General features: G+C 39.2%; 1 protein-coding gene across 3 annotated transcripts in view; it reads left to right on the top strand.

The window, feature by feature from the left end:
* Positions 1-2,092: 2,092 nt before the first annotated feature.
* fndc5b (fibronectin type III domain containing 5b) overlaps positions 2,093-25,454 on the top strand; it is a 31,148-nt gene continuing 7,786 nt past the window's right edge. For 2 of the 3 annotated variants that reach the window (XR_454777.4, XM_007249409.4), the window contains exons 1-5: positions 2,098-2,495; positions 15,094-15,209; positions 18,011-18,209; positions 22,402-22,491; positions 24,342-24,528. Coding sequence is in view for 2 of the 3 variants with exons in the window: in XM_007249409.4 (XP_007249471.3) it covers positions 2,420-2,495; positions 15,094-15,209; positions 18,011-18,209; positions 22,402-22,491; positions 24,342-24,481 (621 nt within the window). In the remaining variant the exon portion in view is untranslated. Of the gene's footprint in view, positions 2,496-15,093; positions 15,210-18,010; positions 18,210-22,401; positions 22,492-24,341; positions 24,529-25,454 lie in introns of all 3 variants that reach the window. The other variant, XM_015605834.3, reaches the window with a different exon arrangement.

Genomic DNA, 25,454 nt, shown 5'->3' with positions numbered 1-25,454 from the left:
TCTCCTCACTTTCAGAACTAGCAGTTAACATTCTCCTCCAAAAGAGTTTAGCCATCCAATGATTTTAAATGAGTGGCACTGTGCAGAAAAAAAAAATAAACATTGGTGGCACCCTCAGTAAGGAGCCCCTGCTTACTGGATGGAAATTATAACCTTTTTTTTTTACTCTGGTTATATGGAACTTAGGGTTTAGAAGAAAAATCCATATGGGTTTAGAATTCACTCAATATGTAACTTGTAGCTATAAGGCCTTACATGCTTAGATGCTGAAACACCTAGACTGGTTCACACACACCCACACACACACACCGCAGTATTGACTGTGTCTGTTTACTTTTTCCCAGGGGTGAGTTATTTTCACTAGAGCAGCAGGCCACTGACTGGTAAGAGTTCACGAAACGAGGATGTGGAATCGTCTCTACGGACCATCCACAACAGCAGGAAGGCACGGATTCACCTTCACACCAATTTCCAAACTCTCTCCACACACACACACACAAACACTGATCTGCTTGCCACAGCCTGACCTCACCAAAGGCAGTAATGCATCTGCTGTCCTGATTTCTTTTATTTATTGTTATTTTTTTATGGAAGCAGAGAAATGTGCTAAAATGCCTATAGTATGCAGGTAGAAATGGAGGAGAGCATGTGAAAGCATTACGTGGGGTTGGCTGCAGCTGTATGTTCGTGTGTGACATAAATGTATGCACTGATGTATGTATGGATGTGTGTATGTGTGTATGAGGGAGTCCCTAGTGACTGGGCTGTCTTCCGCTTCCTTGACTACGTGTGTTCTCCGGTGGAGGAATGATGCTGGAGCACCTGCTGAACATATTCGAGTGGGCTGTGGACTGTACTTGTCAGAGATGGTTCCCCTGACAACAGGTAATGGCCTGAGGGACTCTTCCTGGAGTCCTGTATGCATTTTCGCCCACCAACTTGCAAGTCCTTCCTCCCTCCATTTCATTTGTGATTTTTTTTTTTTTGGTTTGCTTTTGCAGAAACATTAATTTTGCATTTATTTTTTAATACTTTCATAGCTACATTTGAACTGTCTACTGACCAGGGAAGGAAGTCATTGCTGTGAGGATTTGATTACATTCAACAACTCCATTGACATTGCTCTACAGCTTAATGCTGGGGGCTTTAAACCCTCTTATTTGTGGGACTAGACAAGTTGTTTGTGAATTGGAACATATGTGGGTTGCAATTTTGATGCAATTTTAGTGATGCAGGGTATTTTGAGGCAAAATGTAGAGAACTCAGGAACCTTTTTTTTTTAAAGAAGCAGATTTTGTAGTACACGATTTTACCACGTTTACAGTTATGTATGAAAGTCAAGAAAAGTTCAGGTTTGCTTCTGTTTGTTTTTTTTTTTTTTTTGCATTTTTTATTGAAACAATGACACAGCGAATGCGTGACGCAATCAAAGCTAAAGGCGGTCCATTTTTTTTTTTAATTAAAAAAGTTTCCAAAGAAAAAAAATCTAACAAATAGTAGTGTGATATTTTGAGTCTCCCTAAAAAATATAATTTATACAATAGAGGGTTCATAGCATCGTTTTTTGTTTTTAATAATAATAAAACAATTATTTTACAGGTACTGTAAAATTTGGAGAATTTGGCCTATGTTGATTTTGTATGCAACAGTCACTGGGGCATGTGTTCGTAATACAAAAGGTGTGTAGAGAGAGCGTGTGTGTGTGTGAGAGAGAGAGAGAGAGAGAGAGAGAGAGAGAGAGAGAGAGAGAGAGAGAGAGAGAGAGAGAGAGACTGGACCGGAATGTAGATTGAGAAGTCTGACGACAGCAGCAAGCCTTCTTCTTCTGCAGTAAAGAGTAAACTATAGCTTGTTTATTCTGGAGTAGCTCAGTGCAGCGGTGTTTATTTAACGTTTTAATACTAACAGAGCTCTTTCTCCGCTCGTTTCTATATATTGTGTTGGTATTCTGGACTCACCGTCACTCTGAAAAACCGTTGGTGTTTAAAAAGCGCCCTTAACGGCCATGCGCACGAGCTGAACGTTTTTTTCCCCACCCGCACTGATATAAAGCCCGCTGATTGGCTGTTCGCATGCGAGTGGGAACTAATGTCCAACTGTATGGTAGAAGCCCAAACCAGAAGGCCAATCACGTATCGAGCGGGGCGGGCTTTAGCGGAATATGGGTGGAAAAGGAAAATTAACGCCGTGTCTCAGGTAGACACCGCTGAATAGTGCTCTGATGGCGCCTTTCCGAGTGTGTGTGAGGGAGTTTTGCTCTTCGCCGTTCGCTCATGAGACGAAAAACGCGGCAAAGACGACGAGCCGTGGCTAATGCTCAACAGAAAAGCGGCCCAGGCTTAGCTTTAGCCGAGCGACGGCCCTCTTGCGAGTAAATGGGATTCAACGTCGTCCGAGAATGGAAAGACTCTTCTGAAGGATGGGAGGAAAAAGCTTCGCTGCTGCTACGCTGCTGCTGTTTTTGGGCTGCATCTCCGTGTCCTCGGCTGATGCCGGTAAGTTTAGCGTGGCAGGCAGCTTTAGAAGCCTTTAAACGACGTGTCTGAGGAAATGTCTGTGATTCTGGTGCCCTGAGGTAAAAAACAAAAAAAAACTGAAGCCAATATCTGTCTCCCTGTTGTGAGAGAACGCATTATAAGGCAAAGGCAGAGACACTGTGTGTGGGACATGTTCACTGAGGGCAGGGGCAGAAGACATGGACAACCTGTTCCTCACATAGATAGATAACGTTACATGGCTACAGATAACACTACATGCATGGAGCAACAGTAGCTAGTTAGCTGTTTAGTCAGCTAACTTTGCGCAATTATAGTTATAAGTCCTATAGCTACGTAGCTAACGTAATAAAGATGAAAAAATGGCAAAACCTGGGCCTTAACCTTGCGTTTTTGTTCTTTAATCTTGTAGCTCATTTATCTGCTCATTATGAACCAGGTAGGTTAGTTAAAATGGTTGTCATTATTGTAGGCCAGCAAGCAATAAGAAAAAAAAATCAAAGTTTCTACTATAATTGGGTGCAAATGGGGTCTTACCTAATGATGAGGGTCATCACCATTTCATTTTTCTTGAAATTTTGTTTGCCAAAGGCTGAAATGAAAAACTATATAATTGAAAAAATTGGATGAAACCCCATTTCTTCTCCACTCTACTGAATGAAAAAAAAAAAGAAGTTTTATAACCCATTTTCTATTTTCGAATTTAGCTTGATACAGTCAGAAAATTAAACTGTTTAACGCCACACTGACCAATGAGCATTTTCCATGCCATTCTTAAGCTTAAATGTGTGTCTAAGGTGAACTGCTTCATACACACAATCATCACAGCAGCTTTCAATTAAACTACAGGTTTTGAAAGCATGCTTTGGATAGAAGTGCTTCATTCGGTATTTCTCATCCATCAGTCAGTTCATCAGGGTCATTCATTCATTAAATGGACTGGGTTAGACTCAGATTAGGGCTGCACAATATTGGGACAAAAATATTTTGACTCCAAATTGCAATGATCTTAATCAGAATCTTGATCAGTTTCAACGATTAGAGTTATATAGCTAGCTAAATGACACTGGGTCGATATTATCAGCCTCAAGTAGATATGAATAACCGTATTTTTTTTTTTTGTAGCATGACTTTAAATTTAAATGTCATGTTACAAGATAAGCATTATAACATAAATTTACACCATAGATATATAGTTTATTATTTTTATACGAAGATATGAAAAATGACCATATCACAATATCGCACCTGCTATGCAAGTTATCATCTATATGTGGTTACAATCTTAAAAAAAATGTATGTGCATGGGATGACACAACAGAGAATAATAGTATGCTGTGAAACATGGTATTAAATAAGGAAAGGAATTAAGGAATTCATTTGATTGTATTATTATGAATATATTAGCCCCAAAAGCATATCGAGATATTACTTTTTATTTTTATTTCTTTGTCATATTGGCCAGCTCTTGTTTTATTTGCCTCATGTGGCATTTATACGTCCTGCAATATTGGTGCACTGAAACAATTTTCTAAATATTTTCTTCAAATATTTTCTATCCCTACTTCAAATATAAACTGCCTTAAATATATATGTCTTAAAATGTGTATTTATTTTTCTTTTAGCATCAATCAATTAGTAGCATGAACTTTATTAAACATCATATAACAAGGTGGTCAGTTAACAAAAAGTGTATAAGATGCCAGTTTTCCCATCAGCTGTGCTATAGTACTGGTAATGTCCACTATGTAAAATAAGAGAAAAGGACCCTTCAGCACCCATTGTGGAAGAAGAACAGAGTGATCTGTTTCCACTACAAGGCCAAAGAAAAGCACTCCTTTGTGTATACAGTACATTACAGCCCTAATAATGTTTTGCTCAGTTGTTTTGATCAGCAGCGCAGTAGGCCCGTGGGTCTGCTAACCTGTAATATTCATTGCAGACTAACTCAGCAGGTCTGATCCTAACCACCCACGCTCCATTATCCACATGCATTCAAGGAGATTCACTCTGCGCTTGCATGCATGTACCTTTATGAAATGAGGAGCAAATAAGCACAGTTGAAGAGGTACGGAATCCAGGCTGCATAATAGGATTACATGTTCAAAATACAAATCAGTAATGACAATCCTTTAATAAACAAATCTGTAAATAAGCCATAAACAGGTTGGATTTCCATGTAATTTGCTCCCCACCCCCTCCCATCACAGGAAATTGTAAACAAAGAAACTGCAAATGGAGGAAGATGTGACATACTATTGTATATGATCTCAAGAAGGAATTTGTTTACTGGAGCTGAAATGCAGCCAACCGTTTCTATCTTTAAAATAGAAAATTGGCTTATAAACAGAGAGAATCCAGAAAGCAATGGAAGATTTATTTTATATAAATAGGCAGTGAATAATCTAACACAATACGTTTTCAGTGTAACCTTTTGAACAGCATAACCTATCAGATGGTACACGCAGCATCTAGTTTTCCCTTTCATGTGAACAGGAGAGGCTCCATCAACAAAGGCTTTAACCATATCATCTCTAATCAGGCAATGCAGCAGAGAACAGCACTGATCCACAGCGCGAGAACAAACGGGCAGCGCATTCACTCCTAATTGAGGGAATAACCCAGTTTACAGACCGCCAGTTTACTACAGAGCCACAACAAAGACAGCAGGTGATGCCAACATGCAGCAAATGTGCTAAAACGCTGAATAGCCACCAAGGTTTCATGCTCCACTTTATCTGCTCGTTGTGATGAGTGTGTGTGATGAAAGATAGAGGTGTGAATCGCTAGGCTCTTCTGCCTCACTCACTAAATGGCTGTTTCGTTTGACAGTGACAGTTGCTTCATAAAAGTTATGGAAGGACATCATGAATATTTCATGAGGCTGATATTGTTTTGCGAAGATTTGCATGCTCCTGTGATGTGTGAATTGCGCACAGAATGACGACACATAGCCAGCCCTTTTTGCGTGTGGCAAAAAATATATATAATAAAGCAGAGAAGGAAATTCAATAACAAATACTGCATTAGCTATATTTTAATGCGCTATTATATGTTACAAATAGTATACTATAAAATGAATACACCTGTCTATTTGTCTCACCAGCATAGGTTTGCTCTGGCTAGTGCAAGTATAGCTGTAAACAAGTACACATAGACAGGATTCAGATGATGTTAAACTCCACAATGGCACCAATGGCCTGTCAGACTCAAAGAGACAGGGTTGCACTTTGGCTCAAAGGCTGGAGCTTGGAGTTCAGAGGGCTAATCCGCTCAGCCTACGGCTTGTATTCAGCCTTGAGTGCCGCTGACACTGACTGTGACTTGAGAAATGAGACTGGAGGAAGAAATTACCAAGGACCTCACCGATTTCCATAAATACACTTTAAGCATGTTTTAATTGCCTTTTCCACAAAATGCAAAACACCAGTATAGGCTGACATGCCCAAAGTAATTGGGTATGAACTAGTATTGTGTCCCATGACATAACACATGCCCACTGGAAGCTAAAAAGGGGAATATGTAACATTCCAGAGGCAGGATGCAAATGCAAACTGCTTAACTTAATGACATTTCAAAAATAAACAAAGAACAAAAACTGAGACAAAGAAACAAACAACACAAAGACTAAAAAAACAAACAAAGGACACTCAAATACTAACAAACAAAGAAGCAAAATAAGCAAACAAAAAAAACACATTAAAGAAAACAAACTAGAAATTTGGCTGATTCTAACACAAGACTGTGTTAAAAACAAAAACAAAACCAGCAATTAAACATAAATAGAACAAGACGGTCAAACACAAAAAGAATGATGAAAACAAGGAAACATGTATATATACAAACTGGGAGACTGGGAACACCTGAAGAAGGAAACAAGGCGACAGGATAACAAACTAGACAAGTGGGAACACTAATGACTGGGTGGGGCTAAAGTGGAGACAATGGAGGAGACAAGACAGAAACAAAACAGAGCCATGTGCTAAGGTGCACATGACAAGGAAAACAAAGGAACTGCAAAGCAGGAGAGTTATGACAAAAAAAGAACAAAAACACAAGGCATACAAAGGCTAAAGTGTGACAGAATATATGAATGTAAAGATCAACTAACTGTCCAATTAACGTAATGATAAAAAGCAAAAAAAAAAAAAAAAACTGCAGAATGGAGAGTTTTTAGATTTAAGCAGGTATATTGCTAGTTCAGAACATGCCTTTAGCGTATTTGTTTTATAAATTATATATTTTTAGCTATATTTTTTTTATTTCAAGTTTTTCCTAAAACCACTTACTTTTAATACAATTAATAATTTCTAACTCATTTCTGTTGGATTATTTATCATACTATAGCATTTAAACTATATAATGCATTTTGTTTATTTAATTGTATTTACAACTCTTCAGAAATGTAGGTTCAGTCATAATTTCTACATGATTAAATGGTTATATACTAGATTGTTTTATGAGTATTGGCAAATGTGTGTTACAGTGTACATATTAGGGATGCAAATGATTAATCGACTTTAGATTAATTGTCGATCAAGAGGTTGCTCGAACAAAATGTATTACTCGCGATTAATCGCTAGAGGGCGCTACTGTAGTAACTTGAACAGAGCGTGAGAACGAGAGGTGAACACGACTCGCGAGAGACCAGGGTTGAAAACAAAATGAAGCGGGCGAAAATAAGTGCGGTGTGGGACCATTTCAACAGTGTTAATTTAGGCAAAGAAGTCAAATGTTCTCTGTGTAATGCGGTATTGAAATACAAAAGTTCCACTAGCTCACTCAGTTATCATTTGAACGCCGTCACAGTTTCACTGAGAGCGCGAGCGTGTGATGAGAGAAGGGCGGAGGACATTACAGAGAGGATATGCAGCATGATCAAGAGAGATTTGATGCCAATCTAGACAGTTGACGGTACAGGGTTTCAGGATCTCATTGCATTGAGGATTGTTGAGGATTTCCTAATTAATAGCCTAGATGCAGTTTCTTCATAATCTATAGGCTCAATAATAATCTGTTTGGCTCTCTATTTAATTTCTTCTATTCTTTTTTTTTTTTTTTTAATATGTCTAATGGTACAAAAACGCAAAAACTGAGCCAGTCCTTAATTTATTTCTTTTTTTTAATTAAAGAATGTATTTTCTTATACCATAAAAAGTCTGCTTTCTTTTCCTAATGCATAATTACTTGAGGAATATATAATATAATATAATACAATATAATTATCATAATATAATATATACTTTTTGAGCTCAGTGTTTTAACTATTTAGCTGGTATTTTTAAAGGCCCTATTGAAACACTAAAATTCAGGTAAAAACGCCGCTTATCAATTAATCGAAAGTCGATCGATAAGATCAATCAACTAATGATTAACGAATTAATCGATAATTTGCATCCCTAGTACATATAGTTATATAGAACAGAAACATCCATATTTATTTGCTATATTAATTTCCTATTTGTCATTTATGGCCATTCAGTGTGTTGAAATAATTGACATCAGTGTTATCTGATCCATAACTTTGAGACAATGTCTGCAAATTCCATCTCTATGAAGCCAATTCCTTTTACTGCCAGCTCAGTTTGAGAGTAATTATATTTCTATTCACTTTGTAAGTGAGGGCTAGGCCAAATTTGTCCTTTCAATTAACTGGTTTATTACCAAATTTTAAGCAGACTTGCCAAGATAGACTGATTTCCAAGCCATTGCATTTGTATTTCTCTCCGTATGTGCTGTGTGTGCTTCACGGTCCACAGCATACAAAACCTTGAATAAAGGCTGCATCTACAGTATGCTCTCCAAACTTCCACAAATCTGTAGATAGTCTATCCGCCTTCCTCATTTCCTACTCTTTCAAGTTACCCAAACAGTGTCCAATTAAAGGAGCTTAACAAGTATAAAAGTGCTGTTATGTAAGTGAATCAGTGTGAGCCTTGGTTGAAGATACAGTCACAGCTGCATACTCGCTCATCAGACAGGCCTGCGCTCTACCCTCTTCACTCTTCACCCTTTTAACAGATTCGCTCAGGCTTGATTGTTCAAAAGAATTCTGAAAAGCTGTTTGCAATCAGATGTTGACACAAGAACAATAGGAAATCACACAGTTAGGAAATACCTCTTCTCTGCATCTGTGTTTGCTTTCAGAAATCTAATTCTGAAAAAGCTGCATTCACAGTGGGCTTGCAGTGATCCTCAGAGTTGCTTAGTCAGAAGCCCTGGATATGTGGCTGTATGTTAAATTTTAGACCGTGGAGGATCTCTGAAATTTGTCACTGTAAATATTCCCTTTAGCCCGCCTAAGGCAGAGATAGATGTTGAGACCCTGCTTATTTACGAGGCCTGGCATGGCCAAGGGCTGATGAGGCAGCCAATCCATGCCAGCATCCTCAACCCTGGTGGAGTAAATCACTGCAGCAGGCGCAGGTGGTGAGAAAGAGAACTGGCCATGCCTATGTCCTACATTTTTCACACACCTCATACTCATGCTGAAACTGATAAACCTACAGCAGATAGAGCAGCACAGGAGATCACAACTGTGATTAAAAACCTTGCAGAGCTTTAATGTAACATTGTGTGTGGGCCTGTGTGTGAAAGTGAACACCCTGTGAGGTGGTACAGCCTCGTAAAAGAACTCATGATCTCACCACTTTACCAGCAGATTAAGGCCAGAAGCCAGAAGTGACAATACAGTGGAACTGCAGTAACAGTACAGTAAAGCAGGTTAATAGGACAACACGAGATATAACACACAAAGCAATCCAGACTGTTCTCATACAGAGTTCCCCAATGGTGGACAAAATACCTTCCACTACCAGATCAGGAGAATCTCTCGCTATCTTTAAGAAACTCCTGAAGACAGAGCTCTTCAAAGAGCACTTACTCTCTTAAACACCTCTAACACACTAACTACTTCTATCCTCATTTCCTTCTTCCTCTCCTTCACTCCTCTATCCTATTATTCCCCTTTGTCCTCCTTTTATCCCTATCCAAAGATGTTTTACCTTTAAACTTATTTTACATTGTACTCAACTATTGTAAGTCGCTTTGGACAAAAGCGTCTGCCAAATGTAATGTAATGTAATGTAATGTAATAACTGAATATAGTAACATTGCGGTAGCAGTGGTGGCTTAATGGTTAGAGCACCATGTTATTGATGACAAGGTTGTGAGTTCAATTCTTGGATTCACTAAACTTTCCACTGTTGGGTTCTTGTGCAGGGACATTAAACATCCCTGGTGCCCATGTGCCAAAGCAAAGGCTGGCCTCTCCTTGGGGGAATGTGTGCTCACAGCTTCGAGGCCACAGTAAAATTCCACCTGTGTCTGACCGAAATGGTGATAGAGGTTTTCTTTGTCCTCAATTGAAGATACAAGCAAAACTAGTTTTTAGGGAGTAAAGAGTATAGAACCAGGTCATTTATACCACAAAAATGACACATTTATTTTAGGCTATGGTTAGGTCATAATTACTATTTTAGAATTTCTTTCAGCAGTCTTGACACTTTTCCGGATTTCAAGATGCAAAACAGAGGCAAAAAGATAAGAGGGCTCCTTATAGCCACAGGGCAATGCAAAGACTCCTCTCACACAGGGATTTTAGGTCAGCAAGTAATCCAGCTTAGAAAAACAGTTAGCATTGTGCTTCAGCCCAGCCGAGGGTTTGTTAGCATCACTTGGAGGCCTGCTTATGTCTGCATCCCTCATTTCAATTTTATGTATTTTGCTGCATTTTTTATTGTGATTTTATATTTTATATTTATAACACTGTATTATGCTTTTTTGGTATGCAAGCTGGAATGTTAAAAATATAGATTTGTAATGGCCTTTTCTTTTTAAAGCAAGCAGAAAATACATATAGGCTGTTTAATTCTAAGTGCTAGAGAGGCAAAATAAATGAAAATATGTGAAAAACCCTATTCACTTTTAGGCCTTCTGTGAAATATTTGTTTTGTATAGTTTCATTTTCAAGCTAAATCTTACATTTTGGTGCATTACAATTTTTGTAATTCTTTTGTAATGTTCATTTATCTTCTATATCTCATTTCTTGCCTGAATGGATCAAAACTTATCATAGGAATAGCGGTATATAACGATTTGCCATAAGAGTAATGTAAGATTAAAAGAAAAGGTATGAACTGGACTACACATCACTCCTGTTGACTACATGCACTTGGATGCTGGAGTGAGCGAGTGAAATATGCTGAAGGGTTACAGAGCTTTGGGTCAAGTGGAAAGCCTAAGAGCTAATCAATAGTTTCAGAACACATTTGTCTCTGAGGACAGACCAATGCACTTTGCTTAGGCACGATTTGTGAGTCGTGGGAATATAGATCACTCATGCAAGTCCAGTGAGACGAGTTATTACTAGGCAATGAGATCCAGTTAAACTAATTGAATGCACTGGGACATCATTTTACTCTTGATAGAATAACGACTGAACAGGAAACATCAACAGAATTGTATTCATTGCTTGGTTTTAGCACCATATGACAGATGTCAAGTGCAGCAGTAGATTTGTGCCGTTATGTTCCTTTCCAAAAGAAATAATCACATTCTGGGTAAAGCAGCTGTAGAAATACATTATGTAAGGTACCCTTTGTAGTAATTGTATGAGCCAATGAGTGTAATCAACACGCTACACTATATGTCCAAATGTCTCTCCTTTCTAATGAATTTAATCATCTAGTTTTATAAGTTGCTCCCACTGCTGACACAGATGTGTAAATGCACACATACAGCTTGTCAACTCCCTGGACTAGGGCTGGGTGTCAAAATTTTCTCACTCGCTCTGTTTCTCCCTCTCTCTCACTCACGCTGTCTTTTCATTCTCTCTCCTGAGATATTATAATACAGTCTGCCTGACCTAAACCACACTACACTATTGTTACTGCCCCCTCTCAAAAATACAGGGAACTAGCAGCATAAAAAATAAAAAGAATCATGATTATAAATTATTTTTAAGCGATTGACACCACTAAAATCTTTTTTTTTTATATTGTCAATGTCATGCTGATATTTTTTAAAAATAACTCCTACAACTGAAATGCATAAAGCAGTATGCGTAGGGGAAAAAAAAAATATAGTTTAAACACATGCAATGATATTTGTTTTTAATAAAGCGCTACAAACATGCTCACTGTTTGTTCCAGCCAGAGACTGTAAAAAAGATGGACACCGTGTCTCCGTTACCATTTATTTAATGAAAATGAAGCCAAAATCTTCCGCCATGTTGGTGATCCTGATACCCGAGTCTGCGCAGTAGAGACCAGAGGAGGGAGAAAGACTGTGGAGAGACAGCCTACTCATTTAAATAAACCCTCCTCTGAGGGCTGCCTCGAGGTCACAGGCTGGTCCCGCCCATAACCAGCCCTTTTACAATAACCACACCTTTTTGAATCGAGCTGAATAACGTTTTAAAACAAATTCTTTGGGGATATAAAAACATTACAATATAAGCAGAGGTTACACTGGCTGTTGCATTTAAATAAAGGAGGTAGAATTACAGTATATTGGAAAAAAAACATGATTGAAAGTTGTCTGTTTTGCCATTAAAACCTATGGGAATGGGTGGGGTTACACAGCTTTCTGCAACCGAAGAGCAGGGGGCGCCCGACCTGAGTTGGCTTCACTTTTGAGAGATGAGATTATTGGTACCAAATTTTTTGTATTGTATAGATAACGGTATTGAAAATCTTAAAACGATACCCAGCCCAACCCTGAACTCAAATAAATAGAAACATTTAGCAAATAAGTAGAAACAGTAGAGTCAATATCTTGAACAAAACTGAATAATGTGAGAGTATAGATTACCTGTATTTAAAAGTTCATGAAGTCTAATACTGGAGTACCATCATACATTGTGTTGCTGTTCCCATTAAATCCACAGTCAATCTGCTCCAGAATCCTCAGGTCCACAGTGACACCTTACTGTATCCAGGTGTCCTTGTGGAAATAGAGAACATACCAGTGATGACTCAGACTTTTAAGCTTTACCTCCCTCGTTATTTGTGCCTGAGGCTGTGTGTAAATCTGTCCTGCACTGTGGATCACCTGCATTAAAGCTAAACTGTTGTCTCCTATTTATGGCTACTGGAACCAGTGTAAATGGAACACCTGCAAGCACAGGGGGATATGTTACATCACTAACCCCAATATGACACCATACATCTTCAGATTAAACACAAATAAAAAACACTGTATGTGGTATAGATACTGTCATAGTCACTCTGCCTCATAAGGTCAAGGACACCTCAGGGCAACACCTAAAGGGATGCCCTTCCTGACATTCTTCCTAGGACATCCTCAACATGTCCTATCTGATCATGTGTCACTCTTTTCTCATAAAGGAGGAGTCAGTGTTGGCTGTGTTTTGGAAGTTTTCCAAATGCACCAGTTTCTAAGCAAATCCATAAATAAATCATATAACTTGATTAGAAATGCCAGTCTCATCAGAAAACTGTACCGTGCATGTACTTGCATCCTGAAGTAGACAGCGATCATACTAAATTAAGAATGACAGCACATATTTTTGACCTTATCAGTGTTTGCTCTCTGTAAGATCCTTGAAAGACAAGAAATCCGCATTATTGTTTGTCACATCCAGTGTCTGTTCTTTAAATTACATTTATGGCTACACAGTATATATCAGTATATGTTACAATAGAAAATGTTTCAGTAACAGTGACTATAATTTTTAGGCGCATTCTTTCTGATATTTCCATATGCACCATTTACATCGTCTCTGACTTAATTCACATTATATGAATTGGTAAATTGGTAATGAATTAGTAAGTTCCATAAGAGCGGGGGAATTTTTATTTGAATTAGTAAGTTAGCAGTAAGTATCGTGAGATCTCGCGAGATTAAAACGGACAATATTTCTCGTCAGGCTTAAACCTGTCTCGTGGGGCAAAAAAAACAGTTAAGTGTGGACTTTTTAAGAGGGATCTGGTAACCCAGTAGCGATAGCGATAGAGTATGATGGCTGAGCAGTGAGAGCAGCTCTCAGCAGAAGAGGAAAATTCTACTTCTGCTATTTTTAAATTGTATGTCTGGCTGCATTTTGGCTCCAGTGGAAACAATAAACGGTAACAGAGTGACCAACAAGACACAAACCATATGTAAATACTGTACATATTTCATAGGCAGTTCTAATCCCTCTGTACTGTATTTAAAAAAAATCTGTCTCTGTTTGCACTTCAAGCATAGTCTTAATATGACTGGTTATGGTTATTCATAATCAAATTACAGGAGATTTAGGAGAAAAAACACACAAACCATAGTCTTAATCTGACTGGTTATGGTTATGCATAGTTAAATTCCAAGAGATTTAGGAGAAAAAAACCCTAGGCTTAATATGGCTGGTTGTGGTTTGCACTTATTGTTTGCACTATATAAGTTTAATTTTATTTTTTATTCTTATTTCTATTTCTTATAAAATCAATGTGTGAGAGAAACTAGTCTGTTAAGTTTGCGTTAGATGATTTTGTCAAATAAAACTCTAGTTTTCAAGCCATTTTTCATGTTTGACGTTTTCTTTAAAATCTTATTTTTAAATCTCGCCTCATCTTGTTCTCGTGAACCCAGTATCGTGTTTCGTCTCGTGATATTAGTGTCTCGTCACACCCCTAATCAATACTGATCAGTGCTGTCACTGGTACTTGTATATGGTATTGGTACTGTATGGGCAGTAGAGAGCACCATTACCATGAAGCGGTTACTGACATGCATAATCATCATAAAACTGCTTTTTCTAAAATAAATCCTATGAAAATGGAATGCTATAAATGTCAGGATTTACAGGCACCTGTTGAGTAGTTATGTCAAAGGTGGTGTTGGTATCGATGCGCAGTATTGTTAGATACTTGAATATCTGGCATCAGTATCTTTATGTTAAAGGTGGCATCAGTTCATCCCTAACAATAAGTAAGTGTGTGATGTGTTTAAATGTTAAACAAGATTAACTTTCCTTTTAAATATTTTCCATAATTAAGGGCAGTGAGTGTGTGATATTTTGATAGATGGTGCAAGGCAGTTAGTATCCTCCTCTGCTGTCAAGCAACATTAGGGATGACTAGGTATTAACTGTGGTGATTTATGCATCACCACTTTACTATTCTGACAAATGACAACACAGTCATACCATCTGAGGCCTTTTTCTCTGCTGCTCATTTAATTCATGAGGACAAAACACAGCGGCAAAAGGCGGGCGGCAGCATGTGCTGTGAGCTGTGCCCAGCCGCTTGTTTTGTTTTTCGACCATTAAAGGCATTGTGGCTAGTCCAGATAACAGTGTGGAAGCTCCCACATGAGTAAATAAAAGTAAAATGTAATGGAAGTATCGATTGAGAGCAACCTCAGAACATGTTCAGCATCAGTGGGCTTCTGCGAGCTGGAACTTAAAACACATGGTTCTGTTTGGTGTTAGAACCAAGAGAGAGGGAAGATTTGTGTAAAAAGCAGCATATGATCTTTACCACACACACACACGGGCAGGGATGTTTTTAGATGTGATGTCTGTGCTGTGAGTCAGTACTGCTAAAAGATGCCGCCCTCCGAACACCCTTTAACTCTCTTTTTTGACTTTTATCTTCAGACAGTTTGTCTGCCCCGCTCAATGTGACCATCAAGACATTGGAGGGCAACGCGGCTGTGGTCACATGGGACATACTGGAGGGGGACCCAGTCATCGGATTTGCCATAACACAGCAGGTACTGACAGTTCAAACACATTTGAAAGTGAAATGGAACATTAAGCATGTTCACAGGCAGGGGCTGCCACTAAGATCAGGAGATCGCCAGTTCGAATCCTGTTCATGTAGCTTGCCATCGGCTACCGGAGCCCTGAGAGAGCACAATTGGCCTCACTCTCTCTGGGTGGGTAGATGGCTCTCTATCCCCACATCATTCCAAAGGGTTATTTGTCGCTAAGCACTAGGTCTGCAACTTATGATTATTTTAGAAGTCGATTAATCTCACGATTATTTTTCTGGTTAATCAATCAGTCACAGTTATTTCTGCCATGCCCTCTCTTTCTGCTTGCTGTGGGTTTTGCTTCTGTTTCTAGCTTTCACTTTTGATTCAAAACGATAGAAACAGCTAAACGTGGGATTTAAATGCATGTCAGATGTTTAGAACATTGCCTTTTGAATGTGGAAGGTGCTTATATTTAATGAGAAAATGTGAAATCTGTTGTGATTGGGTGCTTTTTGAGACACAGACCGTGTTTTTGTCCCCAATAATTTGTTTAGTGCTACTAATTGTCGATTAGTCAACAGCGAACTTTTTATTCAGCGAATTTTTTTTTATAATTCAGCCCTACTCAGCTCAAAGTGTCTGTGAGCTGATGTATCGGCACCGAGTCGATGCGCTTTCCTCCGAGTGTGCTGGCTACTCAGAAATGCTGTACATGTTTTAGAGGAGGCATTTTGCTAGTCTTCACCTTCCTGGTTTTGGAGCATCACTAGTGATGGGGGGAGTCCTAATGATTGTGGGTTGGGTAATTGGCCATGTACATTGGGAGAAAATGGGATAAAAATGAGAAAACAAAAAAAAGACATGTTCACAGGTCCAGATAAATCTTCAGGATCATAGTATTGGTAGATAATTGATACATTAGTCAATAACTAATATGTAGTTGTACAGTAATGCTGTAATGCTGCAATAATTTTGATGTGATATAGCACTTTTTTGTTGGCCTGGGCACACATTAATTTGTGTGTGTAGGTGTGCGTGTGCAGCAGTGACTCAGGGAGATTGACTGATTGTCTGCATGGACCAGTAATAAGCACTGGAATTATTGTTATTACTGCCTGTCACCCAAATCCCACACCAAACACTACGTATACACACACAACAACTCTTTGTGTAAAATGCTGGCTTTTTTAGTGTTCTTTGTTCTGCAAGATGTGGTGAAAACATATAATCTAGGTCTTATATCAAACATGAGTGCAGAATGTCAGCTTTAGTTTGGGGTTATTTACCTCAAAACTGATTGAAGAACAGGATTTTTGTTTGTAAATGTTTCTGTTTTTTGTGGAGGGTTTTTGACTCCCCGTCTGACTCGTCTTCAATAAATAAAATATTGCTCAATGGCTCACAGGTTGACTGATTGACTTTACCAATGCAAGAAATCCAACTTTTTTATGGTATAAAAGCTCTTAGGTTGTTATGTCTTTTGGGTCATTATCCTGTTGATGTTTTGATGCATTTGTTTGGTTCCAGTTAAAATGCTTCTGTACACTTCTGCACTTATTTTGCTGCTGTCATATCTAACATCTATAAAGATGAATGATGTTGTTTCGCTGGAAGTAAAATATACCCATACAGGATGTTTGCCCTGAGCCACAGTGTGCAGGTTATTATTTGCAGGGACGCACACAAATATCAGAATCGTATTGGTATTGGCAGATAGGTGGAAGGTCATTATGTATTTATTGTATTCAGGAAGAGCAGAATGTTTAGGTGACACTGGTTCACTGTTCTACAGTCTCTGAATTTCATTGATTTAACTTCACTTAATTTCATGTGTAAGTGTGTAAATGCTGCAGTAGAGAGTGCAGTAACACAATCTGTTCCAATATTGCTTTACTACAGACAAAGGCTTTGTAAATTTGCATTGTTTGCTTCTTTTCCAAACTTTTGTTTATTTCCATTACTACAGACCAGCTTTCATTTGTTAACAAGTTTCCTTTTTTCAGTTTTACAAGATCTGATGTGCTTAAATGGCAAAAAATGGCTTAAATGCTAAAACTTTTGAAAGGTAGAGTATATAGTGAAAAAATTCTAGTATGAATGTGGTTTATTTTATTACAGCCTCATGGTAAATAATATCTTGTTTGATATCTGTGCAAATGTTGAGAGAATAGGGATATTAATGGTGCTTCTGCTGTGGAATCTTGATTACTGATCCTATGTTCATTCCCTTCTAAACATGCATGAAACAGAACTGAACTGCTTAATTTTTTGCACCAGGAGGGGCATAAAGTTATCCAAAAGCAGTGTGTAAGACTGGTGGAGGAGAACATGTCAAGATGCATGAAAACTGTGATTATAAACCAGGGTTATTCCACCAAATGTTGATTTCTGAACTCATAAAACTTTGTTATTTCAGCCATTTCTCATTTTCTGCAAACAAATGCTCTAAATAACAATATTTATTTATTTATTTTACTTAAATTGCAAAATCAGAGAAACTGATTCAGAAACTGAAGTGGTCTCTAAATTTGTTCCAGAGCTGTATATCGCAATATCAATATTTTATCCCATCTGTATAATAATCACACTGCTTTTGAATAGAATAGTAGCATTTAAACAGTATTATTTTGTTGATTTGTTGGTGCATTTAGGGAGATATCTTTCACAGTCTTCGGTCCTGCTTTTTTCACTTTTTTGTTAGATGTATTCACATTTGCATTATACTAATGAGAATATTAGCTTAGATACAGGCAGGTATATGTGATGTGTGGGTTTGAGTCCCTTATATTTCTGTCTATGTGTTTGGTTTGTTCTAGAAGAAAGATGTGCGCATGATGCGCTTCATTCAGGAGGTGAATACCACCACTCGATCCTGTGCATTATGGGATTTGGAGGCAGATACAGAGTACATTGTCCATGTGCAGTCCATCAGCATGAGTGGCACCAGCCCGCCCAGTGACCCGGTCCTCTTCCGCACTCCAAAAGAATCAGAGAAACTCGCCTCCAAAAGCCCTGGTAAGTCAGTGTAAATGCTTCAATATCTGACATTTAGACTAAATATAGAGCTAAATATATAACCTCCCCCTCCAGAGCCTGTTTATTAGTAGAGATATTGACCAAATGCATTAGGTTATTGCCAACTTATTGAAAAAGTGCTGAAAAATGTTTTTCAGACTGATCTTTCTCATTGAATTTTGGCTGCATGAGGGGATAAACACAGTGGGGAGGCTGTTATACAACCATTCTAAATATACACTGTAATTAAATATAGAATTGCCTGTTTGTGTATTTCGCCACATAACTCCAAGAGAGCATGTCTTATCTTAAGAACCCCACAATATGACCAATTTTATATTTTATAATCCATTTAGTGACCCACTTACTCAGATCAACTTTTTTTCTGGGGTTATTTGCTCTAGCAAGGCAGCCATTTTATTATCCGCACGGGTTCCCAGCACTGAATAACTGGGCTAACCGGTGCTGACATTTAGCTTAAAACCTTGGCCTTGCAGTAAGCGGTCAGGCATGATTCACACTGTGCAGGGGCTGAGGTGACATGGAGAGTGATGGAAGACTGCTACGGTGAGATAGAAAGGCTCAAGAAAAGCTTTGCTGGAGGCCCCTTTTTAACTCCAGACGTCTGTAAATGCTTGGCCATAGCCGCCAACATTTCTCGTGACTCCCACATCCATTTCTGAGAGATGGAATGGACGTGGAGAAATGACCAAACATTATTTTCCAAGAACTTTCTAGCGTGACAATCTCTCACAAACAATAGGAAAGCCTTTAGCCTTTAGGAGAACACCCTAAAGGTATAAAAAAACAAACATGCTTTTGTTTAGTTTTGTTTCAGCAAGGCATAGTTTATAGTAGGGCTACACAATACTGGAAAAAATTAACATTGCAAATCTTTTTTTCAACGATATACATTGCGATATTAAACACTGTGGGGTCCATGATGTTACCAGCCCCGCCCCAACCTATGTCTCACGTCCAGACCGATCAAGAGCTGAATCAGCACCGAGCACTCAAAACAGGAAAGCAAAACAACAGTTATCTGCCCTTTACAGACGTCTGGAGTTAAAAAGGGGCCTCCAGCAAAGCTTTTCTTGAGCCTTTCTATCTCACCGTAGCAGTCTTCCATCACTCTCCATGTCACCTCAGCCCCTGCACAGTGTGAATCATGCCTGACCGCTTACTGCAACGCCAAGGTTTTAAGCTAAATGTCAGGACCGGTTAGCCCAGTTATTCAGTGCTTCAAACATGGGGATCTCAGACAATGTGCTGTCATGGTTTAGATCATACCTCACTGGGCGCTCGTTCAAGGTGTCGTGGCAAGGACAGCTGTCCTCAGCCCACTCCCTATCCACTGGGGTTCCCCAGGGTTCGGTACTGGGTCCCCTTCTCTTCTCAATATACACTGCCTCTCTTGGTCAGGTTATCCACTCACATGGCTTTTCCTACCATTGCTTTGCTGATGACACCCAGCTATACCTGTCATTCTCACCTGAAGATAACGCAATCTCTGCACGGATATCATATGTCTCTCTGACATATCCTCTTGGATGAAGGAGCATCACCTTCAATTAAATCTCTCAAAGACTGAACTTCTGGTCATACCAGCAAAACCATCTTTTCAACAAAACTTCTCTATAAGCATCGACTCTCTCTCTCTCTCTCACCGACAAAGGTTGCTAGGAACCTGGGTGTTATGGTTGATGACCAGCTCTCCTTCACGCACCATGTGGCCTCGGTTGCTCGATCCTGCCGCTTCACGCTTTATAACATCAGGAAAATTAGACAGTTTCTGTCGCAACAGGCCACCCAACTCCTGGTACAAGCAGTCGTCATCTCACGCCTCGACTACTGCAATGCCCTGATAACTGGCCTCCCGGCCTGCGTAGTAAAACCACTCCAAATGATCCAGAATGCAGCAGCACGTCTGGTCTTCAACCAACCAAAACGGGCACATGTCACCCCGCTGCTCATTGAGCTCCACTGGCTACCAGTTGATGCTCGCATCAAATTCAAAACTCTTACAATCGCCTACAAGGTGATGACAGAACAGGCTCCTTCCTACCTGCACTCACTCCTGAAGGCTTACGCTACCTCCCGGCCGCTGCGCTCCTCCAATGAACGTCGCCTCGCTTTGCCAAACACTCACACAAAGCAATCCAGACTGTTCTCATACAGAGTTCCCCAATGGTGGAACAAACTACTACCTTCCACTACCAGATCAGGAGAATCTCTCGCTATCTTTAATAAACTCCTGAAGACAGAGCTCTTCAAAGAGCACTTACTCTCCTAACACCTCTAACACACTAACTACTTCTAACCCCATTTCCTTCTTCCCCTCCTTCACTTCTCTATCCCTTTATTTCCCTTCGACCTCCTTTAAGCCCTATCTAAAAATGGGTTATCTAAATTCCTATTACTTTTGTACTTCATTATTGTAAGTCGCTTTGGACAAAAGCGTCTGCCAAATGAAATGTAATGTAATGTAATGTAATGTAATTAGGCATTTAAATGGCTTTTTAAAAGGTAAATAAGAGCATTTTTCTGTGATTAAAAAAATTCAGCTGTAACTAGAAAACATATCTGTGCAAAACTGTGCTGGACTGAAGTGCACAGCTTTCAACACGTGCATTTACACCTACTTGCCCAATCATATAGATGGAGGCCATGCGGTTACCTCGTATTTACTCCCTCCCTCGCAGATGACACATTAGATTTCCGAAGAATAATTTCTGCTTTTAATGGGACATGGCAAAAGTAATGGGACACTTTGCCAATTCCTGTCCCATAACATCTGATAGGACAGGTGTGTGGCATGTGTGGCAGTGTATATTGAATGTGTACTTTAGCTGCATTGAATTTTACAAGGCTACTAATTGCAATCATTACTATTGACACATGCTAATGTCTGTCTGTATGCAAAAAATGCATATATTTATGAGCCACTGAATTCTCCTGGACAAAATCAAATACCTACTACACTGATTTAGTCTCTATTGCTGCCATCAGAATGCACCAGAAAAGGCGCCAGAGCTGCTTTACAGCTGGGTCACTGAGCTGATGGCACGTGTCAACTGTGACAGGCAGATAACAGGAGCATTTACTAAAAACACAGTTTCATAATCAGCCATTAGCACTAACGATACTCTCCAATTAATCAACCAAGCAGTATTACACTTCACTTCATTTCACATGGCTCGAGGGTGGCTAATGAACACGGACAGTTAATCTTTTCCTCCATACGCCTCCCCTTCCCAGCGCTTCGGGGTGGCTTCATGTTGTTTTTCTTACTGGACTCATGACATGTATTGACATTGATGGTGAGCTGAAAAATGCCCAGACTTTCACTGCTCAGAAGCCTGAAATAACTGATAACATTTCAGTTTTACCTGAAGGGTATCGACGTTTTTATCCAAGCGACAGAGAGCAGAAAAGAGACAAGTGGAACTTCTTTCATTCGTTACGAGACACTGCTGCTCCATCAATCCAGAAGGCCACTGCAGAGTGCCTAGTCTCCAGGGCTTGTCTAAGGCTAATCAGTGAACACAAATAGGAAACTCACAAATTATCTTAATTACCACCAGGCACTTTAGATCTACTGCCAAGAAGAAGACCCGGTCTTTTCTCCTGGCGAGGCGAGACATCTCTTTCAAGGCAGGAACTGAAAAAAGCCTGCCCTAAAGAGAACCTCTGAAACTCAGAAACTGATCAAGGCTCTGAAGTTCTCCACTAGTCGTCTTCATGATCAAACGGCAATACAGAGAAGCTACTGCTCATATCTGCTTTTCCTTAATTGTGCCACCATAAACACTTCCCTTATAGATTAAGACGCGTCCAATCAATGTAGATAATGAGGACCAAACTTTCTATTTTTAAGTGACAGATTGTAGCAAAGTCTAATTTATTTTGACATCCTTTAAAAAATATCAACATATAGCCCACCCCAGCTTAAATCATCATATGCTGACCTCAAACTGCATCAAGTAAAAGACTTGTTTTTGTGTTTTCAGGAATGATATATGACATGCTTAGATTTGATATCTTTGAAAAAAATAATCTAAGTCAGGCTTTAAGATGGTTGCAGGTGCCGTTTTTGCTTTTGTCATTTTTCCCTAGCAACAAAATATTGACTAGAGCAAACTGGAGTGTTCACTGAATTATCCTTTTAAAAAGTGTCTGTGTCTTCTATCAGATGAGGTGACAATGAAGGAAGTTGGCCAAGCAGCACAGCTGAGGGCTGGAGAGCTCATCATTATAGTGGTGGTCCTGATCATGTGGGCAGGTAAGATTTTTTTCAGGTAAAGGCCAGCAATACAGAATTTGATATATAGTCTATTTTGAAAATACAAATGCCTTGATGTAATTAAGCAGGGTATGCCCCTATTCATTACCATCAAAATACATTCTAGTGGTACTTGTGTCCATGCTATCCGTGTCCAGTCATACTCACCCTAAAGTGACAAAATAGTTACTTCTGGTAACTTACAGCTTTTACCTACCTGGGGGAGTCCATTCTTGTAGAAAATAATGAAAAATAGAACCTGTAATTGAGGAAAAAATTGCAGCTGTGAATGGGATGCTTGCACTGTTTTTTAAAGTATAATTATATATAAATAAGAGGGTGTGTAAATAAATAGTGACGGATAAAAAGCATAACCTTCCTGCCTGTTCTGCTTCTTGCCCTGTCTCTGAGCACTCACCCTCACTACTCATAAAGTGTGATTCTCATCTTACTAAGGTGTGGAGCGCACTTTATCACACTTGTTGAACAGAAAAGTCGACAGAACAGGAACAGACTGGCTTGAGTTGACAAAAAGGCTACTGTAGCTCCGATAACCACTGTGTACAATAGTGGTTTCTCTTCTGTCAGTCAAGAACCAGAAGGCTGAGGATGCAAAGGTTACAGGCTGTACTGTTGTAGAATGGAAAAGCATAGCCTGGTCTGATACACATTAGTTACTCTGCTAAGACAAACCCGGTGCTGGGGTCAACTTTTATTGATAACAGCATGAATTCTTGGACCCAACCTGCCTTGTCTCAGACTGGTGTATGTGGTGTAATAATGTTGGACAGGTTTTAAGCACATCTTAGGCCTGTTAATACTTAAATAAATACTTATTGCTGATTATCTGCATCCCTTCTTGGCCACAGTTTACCCATCTCCTAACACCATGTGACAAAGCTGCAGTTATCCTAACTGGTATAAAAAACATGACATTCGGTTTATTGAATTTGAATCTTAATTAAACCCCTCTGAAGTTTGGTAGAACATGAGATGCGCAGCATGGATTTCTCTGAAAAATCGAAAACTGTTAGATGCAGTAATATCAACATGGATAAGAATCTCACAGAAATGTTGGGGAATTTATGATACCAAGATACCAAGAATTTAAACTGTTTTTAAAGCTTAAAGATTCATCTCATATAAGTTGCGTGGTAAGGGGAAATTCCATTCAAGTTAGTTTTCTCATCCTCGTCCACAGAATATTCCTCTTCTAACGGAACGTTTAGCATACATACAAATAAGATATCTCATTAACTTAGCGGCTTTAAAGCCTTGCTGTGTTTAATTAAGGAGTTAACGATATCAAAACAGGCTTTGCATTGCTGATCAGTGTCCTGAGATTGATTAGATACGCCTCCCCACACTCTGATCTATCCGTGGATATGTTTTCCTGCTGCAAGTGTGGCTTGTTTGAATGATTCCCTGCTGAATGGTGTACAAAGTGGCTGAAGTCCAATGGGAAAAAGTCCTCACTCAGTGTGTGTGTGAGAGGGAGAGAAAGGGAAAGCACGTTGAGTGGGAGTTTCTTTTGGTCTAATTGGACCTCAGGGGCTTTCCAATCTCAGTGTAGTCCCCATCAAGCCAGCGGAAAGACCAGAGAATAAATCATCAAACATGACAGTTGTGGCACAACTAAGAAAAAAAACAGAGGAGCTCATCACACTTCCTGAGTTCATTTATAATTGGTTTGTAATGTTTTCGGTCACAAACATAGAGTGATCCATCATCAGCTTTTCTATTATCTCCTTCCTCCCCCTGACGTTTCTCATCTGTCACTGCCCCTCTCTCCTGTTCTGTCCATCTCAGTGTCTAATTCGAACTCTCTCTCCCTCTCTGTCCTCTCTCAGGTGTGATAGCTCTCTTCTGCCGTCAGTATGACATCATCAAAGACAACGAGCCCAACAACAACAAGGACAAAGCCAAGAACTCGTCAGAGTGCAGTACCCCTGAGCACCCCACAGGGGGCCTCCTGCGCAGCAAGGTCTAACAGCGGCCTTTCTCCACAGGCAATAACAGGCTTTAGCCTCAGGACACGTAAGTTAGTTTTGAAGTCGTTATTTTAACAATTTAGGACTTAAAATTCTCTTAACAGAGGGTCAACTAAAGATAACACACACACACACTGGCGGTTACAAGACGAGGTGTGTTTAAAAAGGAACATAATCAAACTTTATTGACAGGCACTCTAAGACCACGACTGAGGATTTCTGCTTTAGCCTATATTGCCAAGATCAGCCAAGATATCTTTGTGTGTTAATAAGGGTGTCTTATCCTGCTTATCTTGGAGTTTTAATGCTTTTAATTGGAGTCTCTTCTGATGAAGAAGGGCTTTCTGCTAGACGTTGGAGCTTTGCAACATCTATCAGTGACAATTTGCAATCAGTGACAAGAACATTAATATGGTCAACAATTAGTAGGGCAACAATTAGTCGGTGTAATCGGCAACGTAGCCTATAAAAAATGGTCGACAAGGAATTTCATTGTAGTCGCGTCGTAACTGTGATGGAGCGAGAGAAAAGGAGAGAGCGCACTCAAAAGAAAAAAAAAAGGCAGAGAGAGAGAAAGACACGCACACACAGTGAGAGAGTGAGTATCCTGATTCAAGCTTCAATCCTTCATAAACATTGATAACAGTTTAACAGTTTGTGTGAATGTTTCCTATATATGATGTATTTTTTAGTTTAATATATATACATCAAACTATCAAAATGTACTGTACAATTTGTCTTGGGGCCTAAATGTTTAGCTGTCCTCACCAGTAGGAAGTACAAATAGAGGGCATGACAAAAAATAATCGTGACTAATTAGACAAAAAATGGCAGATTAGTCGACTAATAAATAGTCATTAGTTGCAGCCCTAATGGTCAGGATGTTGAAAGATCACCACCCTGCATATATTGGATGTAGCATGTATCATTTTAAAGAACACAATTCTACATAAGGCTACATGAGATTGGGGG

The sequence above is a fragment of the Astyanax mexicanus genome, chromosome 3 (assembly GCF_023375975.1).
Source record: "Astyanax mexicanus isolate ESR-SI-001 chromosome 3, AstMex3_surface, whole genome shotgun sequence".
NCBI classification, from domain to species: Eukaryota; Metazoa; Chordata; class Actinopteri; order Characiformes; family Acestrorhamphidae; genus Astyanax; species Astyanax mexicanus.
The sequence above is the reverse complement of the archived record's forward strand: the minus strand, read 5'-3'. Positions and strand labels throughout refer to the sequence as shown.